Source organism: Mycteria americana, chromosome 2, assembly GCF_035582795.1.
Source record: "Mycteria americana isolate JAX WOST 10 ecotype Jacksonville Zoo and Gardens chromosome 2, USCA_MyAme_1.0, whole genome shotgun sequence".
NCBI classification, from domain to species: domain Eukaryota; kingdom Metazoa; phylum Chordata; class Aves; order Ciconiiformes; family Ciconiidae; genus Mycteria; species Mycteria americana.
The window spans coordinates 9,687,161-9,694,159 of NC_134366.1; the positions used below are offsets into that span (position 1 = coordinate 9,687,161).

The 6,999-nt window shown below is 59.6% G+C and overlaps 1 protein-coding gene across 1 annotated transcript; it reads left to right on the forward strand.

Moving 5' to 3' along the window:
- Window positions 1–3,066: 3,066 nt before the first annotated feature.
- EN2 (engrailed homeobox 2) lies at window positions 3,067–5,704 on the forward strand. Its single transcript, XM_075495505.1, has 2 exons — window positions 3,067–3,631; window positions 5,388–5,704. Exons 1-2 carry the CDS (start codon window positions 3,067–3,069, stop codon window positions 5,702–5,704), a joined length of 882 nt encoding a protein of 293 aa, XP_075351620.1.
- The last annotated feature ends 1,295 nt before the right edge of the window (window positions 5,705–6,999 follow it).

The following is a 6,999-nucleotide window of genomic DNA, read 5'->3' on the forward strand; positions in this document are numbered from 1 at the left end:
CGGGGGTCGGCCGGCCGCTCCCTCCCTCCCCAGTCCCGGTGGTGATCCCGCTTTTAAACTTCTCAGTGCCAAAAGCACCGAAGAAAAAGGACGCACGGGGATGCGTGGGGCTATACCCACACACTCGCCTGTTTGCGGGAGAGAAGATATATATATTTTTAATGGGTGGCAGCACGGAATGAGCTTGTTGAAACTGCGCGGGGAGGTTGGAGGGAAAAAAATCTGCCCTGCGTACGGAGAGGTGACCGTAGCGAGCACCAGGGCTGCGAGGGGAGGCTGAAGCAAGGAAGCGAACGAAGCCAAAAGCCCATTCTTCAGCCACCTCTCCGGGTGTCCAGCAGCGGTTCCCGAGGAAAAAGCCCCGCACGCCACGATGCCGCTGGCCGGGCGCCCGCAGCCCGGCGAGAAAACGTGCTGCTGGGGAATGTTTCTACAGAGATTGAACTCCCAGATAAAAATAACCTTGGGGAAAAAAAAAAAAAACCAAAACCACCACACAAAAAAATAGATCATTCAGATTTCCTCGGTTAGGTATCAGATCACCCCTTCGCCCCCGCCACCCCCCCGCTGCCTCTGCATACCTGAGGTGCTGGATTATTGTCAGAGGAGAGGCAGATGCAGTAATTGTTTTGTACAGCTTTGTTTGTCTCCTACTTGGGAGTTTATCTCAGGAATTCTCCTGCCTGTCCTATGCGGGGTATAAATATCCCCGCGAAGGAGCGGGATAACGAATGGGAGCGTTACCGTGGCACCGGCAGCCAGCTCCTGCCCGGCAGAGCGGGCAGGGACCGCGGGCTTCGAGGAGGTTTGAAGTTTTTATCGGTAACTTGGGTCCGCCCGGGAGGGAAATATTTGAAGTGCAGCACCTTGAACACGTTTAATTATGGGGTAGTAGCAAAGCGAGAGCTTCCAAGTAATTAGAAAATACTTCTTGGGAGACAGGCTAATCGCTTTTCGTGGGGCGCTTGAAGAAATTAACCTCTAGGTGCTTGTTTGAGCAAAACAACTTTGGATCAGCTGGCGCTGGTCTTCGTCGACGGACCCGACCCGCTGCGAAATACAAAGGAAAGGGGGGAATAAAATAAAAATAAAATAAAGATGAAAGATTGAAGGGGGGGGAAAAAAGGAAAGAAAAAGGAGAATAAAAAGGAAAAGAAAAAGAAAAAGAAGAAGAGGAGAGGAAGGGCTCGTTGTCCCTTTCCCCTCGAGGCAGGGAGTGGTCCATGTCACCCGCAGGAAAGCCTCCTCCAAATAAAAATGTCACTTAGCGGGGAAAACCGGGGCTCGGGGTGCGGCGGCCACCGGAGCCCAGCCGCCCCCGGCCCGGCCCTGCTCGGCCCTCCGCGGGGCCGCGCAGCCCCTCGCCGTGCGCCCCGTCGGGGCGGTGACACCCGGCGGGCCCGGGGGAGGGACAACGGGTGGGCTGCGGGGGAAGGACCCCGCGCCCGCCTCCTCGCCCCCCTCCTGCGCGCCCCGCGGAGGATCCGCGGCCCCCAACCGCCTCGGCCCCCCACCCCCTCGGCCATCCGGCCGCGCTCTGCTCCCTAATTTTGTTCCGGGGGATTTCTCCCTAAAGACAAAAGGCAAAACGGCAGGGGCAGCTTTCCCGTCCCGAAGAAGCGGGGATTTTGGGGGGGTCTGGAGGGCGATGGGCAGGCGTTTGGGGGGGGCAGCACGGCGCCGCGCGGCCGTTTCGGGAGCGGGCGGGGGAGATCAAAGGCTCCTGTCCGGCTGCGGGAAGGACGAGTCAATTACCGCCGCGGCGGACGCCGAACCGCGCCGCGGGGGGGACCCGCCGCGCCCCCCGGGGCAGCCCGCAGGCACCGGGCCGGGCCCCGTTCCGCCCCCCCGGCCCCGCTTTGTATCACCGCCGCGCGCGGAATATTATTTATGCGTTTCTGCAAGGAATTGTGGGATGCCCCCCCATCCCCCCCATCCCCCCCCCCCCGGGCAACCAGCGGGGCAACTGCAAACCCCAAAAACCCAGCGCGGGGCGGCGGGGGGGGGCCGTGGGTGCGCGCCCCGCGGCGGGGCGCTCCCCCCCCTCCGCTCCCCCACGCGCATCCCCGCGGCGGCCGGGCCCGGCCGGGGGGGGAGGGGCGTGGGTGCTGTCACTTAGCGGAGCTCCCCGCACCACGTGTGCGCATGCCCGCTTTATCATTGGCCCGAGGCACGTGTCGAAGTGCCCGGGCCGGCGACGTCACCGGCGGGGGCCCCGTTAAAACCTAAAGGACAACAATCCGGAGTGGAAGTGTCCGGGCGCGGCGGTGGCGGCGGCCGCCGGGGCGTAGCGCAGCGCAGCGCGGCGCAGGGCGGGCGGCAGGGCGGGACGCCCCCACCCGCGGCGGCCCCCGCATGTGCGGGCGCGGGGCGGCGCGGGGCGGCGCGGGGCGAGGCGCTGCCGGCCGGAGCCCCGCGGGGAGCCCCTCACCGCCCTGCCCTCCGCGGGACACCGGCTTCTGAGAGCCCGCCTCCACCCCCGCCCCGGCACCGGCTCGGGTTGTTGTGGGGTTTTTTTTTTTTTCCTTCCCCCCAACCACCCCCCGGTTATTATTTTTGTTGTTGTTGTTATTATTATCATTAATTTTTTCCTCCGCGGGGGCGGCGGATGAGGCTCGGCGGCGGCGGCGGCGGCCGGGGGAGAAGGCGGCAGCGCGCCGCGGGACCGAGCGGCTGAGCGGCGGCAGGAGGCGGCGAGCGGCGGCGGGAGGACCGGAGCCCGTGTATTTTTATTTTTTGCAAAGTTGGAACTCGTGGAGGCTCGGCTGCTGGCTGTAGGGTCTCCCTGGTTTTGTTTCCGTACATTTTTCTTAATTGCTATTAATTTTTTGTCTTTTTTTTTTTGCAAACTCTGGATTTTGAATGCCGGGCGCGGCCAGGAGAAACGAAAGCAAATAGACACCTGTGCGTGCGTGTATATATAGATATATATATATAAAAATATATATATTAAAAAATTAAAATAAAGAACAACCGACTGCAACCGCAACAACAAAAAGCGCTAGGCAGCCGCCCGGCCGGCGGCGGGGCGGGCAGCGGAGCCGTCGGCGGGGCCGGCCGCGCAGCATGGAGGAGGGCGGCCGGAGCCCCCGGGACGAGGCGGCCGAGCCGCAGGAGTCCGGCGGCGACGCGGAGCCCGGCGGCGGCGGCGGCGGCGGCGGCGGCGGCGGCGGGCGGCGGGGGCTGCTGCTTCCCCCCGGTGACCCCCCGCACCCCCACCCGCACCCGCACCGCATCACCAACTTCTTCATCGACAACATCCTGCGGCCCGAGTTCGGGCGGAGGAAGGAGGCGGGCGGCCTCGGCGGAGAGCCCCGGCGGCCCGGCGCGGAGAGCCGCCGCAGCCCCGCCGCGGCGCCGGCCCCCGGGGCTCCGCTGCCCGGCGGCGGGGCGGGCTCGCCGGGCCGGGGGGAGGGCGGCCCCGCCGGGCTGGCCCTGCACGGCGCCGCCAAGAAGGGGGGGGACCCCGCGGCGCTGGAGGCGGCCCTGAAAGCGCGGGGGTTGAGCGGCGGCGACCTGTCGGTGAGCTCGGACTCGGATAGCTCCCAGGCCAGCTCCAACGCCGGGAACCAGCCCATGCTCTGGCCCGCCTGGGTTTACTGCACGCGGTACTCGGACCGGCCCTCCTCAGGTAAGAGCTGCCCCGCCGGGCCGCCCCGCTCCCCGCCGCCGCATCCCCCCTCTCCGGGCTCCCCGGCTCGCCTCCGCCCGCCGCGGGGCCGGAGGGCGGCGGGGAAAGGACCTCGCTTCCCCCTTCCCGCTCCTTCTTCTTCTTTTTTTTTTTTCTTTTTTTGGGGGGGGGGTTGCTTAAAATCGCCCGAAAATGCGGGGAGATGAAGGGGTGGCTGGGGATGCGCGGAGCCGGAGGGACGAGGGGGGAGCGGGGGGTCTCTGTCTCCGCGCCGCCGCGGAGGAGCCGGGGCCGCCCGGGCTCGGGGCTTTTCCCACCAACTGCCGGGTTTTATCAAAGAGGGAGGAAAAAAAAATCTGGCTTTGGACTCCCCGCTCGTCGAGCTGCCCTTCTCCCTGCCGGGAAAATCCCCCCGCGCTGTGTTTTGGGGAGGGGAGAGTGGATTTCCACAGGCCTCGCCTTGCTTTGATTATTTTTTTGTTTTAGCCCAAAACGATCCGCGATCGTTTATTTCTCTAAAAGAGGCCTCGGAGCGGCCGCCGTTTCATTTCTTTCTTTTAATTTCCCCCCATGTGCTGCGGGTCAGCTCTGGAGGGGCCGGGGGACATTTCCAAGAGCCGGGGAACTTCTTTGGCCGGGTCCGTCTCTTGGCAAGGGCTTGGGCAGAACCTCCTGAAATTATCGATAAAAACATTGAAAAAAAAATTTAAAAATCAAAAGCCAGGGGGTAAAATGTCCTTCTGCTGCCGCGGGGAGAGCAGGGCTGGCCCCGGCAGATTGGGAAAACACTCGTTAAAAAGAAGTAGAAACCATTGGGGGAAGGCATGGGAAGCACCACGCAGGAGATCTGCTCCCAGGGAAAAAAAAAATAGGGTTTTTTCTCTTACAAAAGCAGCGAGCTGGGATTTTCACCCGGAGAGCCGGCCAGCTGAAGGAGGGATTGTAAAACGAGTTGAAAATTAGTTCTAATGTCTGAAACCAAACTCTTACTCGGAGGTAATATTCAGGGCTGAATTGGAATTTACTCCATTGTTCTCCAACGCTCTCCTTTGTTAATATTTAATTAACATACATCCTCACAATGGCTCGGCCCGGGCAGAAAAGGCTCCTTGTGCTGCCGAGAATAATATTCCCGAGAATAATCCCGGCGATTCGGACCGGGCCGTGCAGTGCCATATGGGCACGGCAGCAAAGCGGGGGATTTCTTCTCGCAATGTAAACAGGCGGCTGATTTCCATTTTTTTACGGCAACCCAGAAAAAAACCAAAAAACAAAAACCAAAAACAAAACAAAAAAAGGCAGGAAAAAAGTGAAGAGGTTTCCTTAAAAAAAAAAAAAAAAAAGAGGTTTCTTTAAAAAAAAAAAAAATTTTCTGCTCAGGACATAAAATTTAGCTCCCTGCCGCTGCTTTACTGGCCGGGGCACCTCGGGATGAGCAGGGCGGGTAGAGGTGCTGCTGCCCGGGGTGCCGGGGGCTGCGGAGGGGGCGGCCGGGCAGCGAGCGGGGGCTGCGGGGCGCCGGGGGCCGCGGGGCGCCGGGGGCCGCGCTCCCCTCCCGCCGCCCCCGAGCAGCCCCCGGCAGCGGAGGCACAAAGCGGGCTCCGGTTTTCTTCGGGTGGCGGTGGGGGGGGTGATGGTGTCCGAGCGTGGGACGCGGGCAGGAGCGTGGGTGCCCCCACGCGGGATGGCGCCTGGCGTGGGGCCGCCCGCAGCGGAGCGTGGCGGTGTCGGTGCTTCTCCTCTCTCCCGGCCGTAGGTCCCCGCTCCCGCAAACCAAAGAAGAAGAACCCCAACAAGGAGGACAAGCGGCCGCGCACCGCCTTCACCGCCGAGCAGCTGCAGAGACTCAAGGCCGAGTTCCAGACGAACCGGTACCTGACGGAGCAGCGGCGGCAAAGCCTGGCCCAAGAGCTGGGGCTTAACGAGTCCCAGATTAAAATCTGGTTCCAGAATAAACGAGCCAAGATCAAGAAGGCGACGGGCAGCAAGAACTCCCTGGCAGTGCACCTCATGGCCCAGGGGCTCTACAACCACTCCACCACGGCGAAAGACGGCAAGTCGGACAGTGAATAGCCAAGGGGGGGAGGCGAGGGAGGGAGGGGGGAGGCAGGGGAGGGGGGGCCGTTTGCAGTCAAAGTTTATACAATGCAATAATTTAATTAAAAAAAAATAAAAAGAAACGTAAGGGCCAGTGTATAAAGATTATACCAGCATTAATAGTGAAAATATTGTGTATTAGATATAATTCTGCAATATTCTATGTATATATAATTTACAGGTAAGGTGGTGTAAAAATCCAAGATATCTGATTATAAAATATTTTTTTGATTTTTTTTTTGTTTGGTTTTGGTTTTGGGGGTTTGGGCTGGTTGGTTTGGTTTTGGTTTTTTTTTCGGTTGTATGGAGATTTTAGACGCTATCTTTATGATTTTTTTTAAATGCTTAAGTTACATTTTTATAGACTTAAGCGCTGTTTTAATGGACATTGGACGCTGTTTTTTGAAATTCAAAAAAAAAAAGAATTAAAACCAACTTTTGCTGAAGTCCAAAGATTTTTATTGCTGCATTTCACACGACTGTGAACCGAATAAATAGTTCTCCTATTTGTTCTATGAGTTTTACCTTTTTTTTTTTCCCCCACCCCTCCCCTTTTCCTTTTCTTTTTTTTCCCTTTCTTTTTTTTTTTTTTTTTTTGGATGTGTGCGTCTGGGGCTGGCTTTGGGGATAGATGGGGAGAATTTAATTTAAAAAGAAAAAGAAAAAAAAATATATATAAAAGGAACGATAGGGAAAGAAATCTCAAAGCACCATCTTAAAACATGCCCGGGGTCCTTTCCTAAGCCCCTGCTCCCTCATCACCCCCAGCAAGACCCACGGGTGTGCGTGGATACGGGACGCAGGCATGGATGTGGGATGCAGGGATGGGGATAGAATCCCCCCCCCCCCGCCCCAACTTGCTGGGAAAACTTCGGGACACCCCCTCTCCAAAAAGCGGGAACCTCTCCGGGATGCGGCTCCAGCCCGTGGCCGGCCCCCACGGGGAGGGGGAGCGGGACCGGGAGGGGGGTACCGGCCCGCTACCCCCCTCCCGGTCCCGCTCCCCCTCCCCGTGGGGTGGCCATGGGCTGGGACCCGGCTCCGCTCCGGCACCACCTTCCCGAATCATTTGGGAGCGTTTAAACACCCCCCCCCCCAAAAAAAAAAAACCAAACCCAAAGTCACCTTTTTAGTTTCCTCTTCCCCTCCATCCTCATCCTCACCCCATGGCGCGGTTCCCCGCTAGCGCGACGCTTCGTGGCACCGTGGGGGTGGGTGTTGCTCCCCACGCCCCCCCTCCCCACGCAGACACCTCCTTGTAATGGGAGTTT

Coding starts and splice junctions, on each gene's coding strand:
- EN2 (XM_075495505.1), top strand. CDS start 3,067: ATGGAGGAGGGCGGCCGGAGCCCCCGGGACGAGGCGGCCGAGCCGCAG. Junction 3,632..5,387: donor CTCGGACCGGCCCTCCTCAG/GTAAGAGCTGCC, acceptor TCCCGGCCGTAG/GTCCCCGCTCCCGCAAACCA.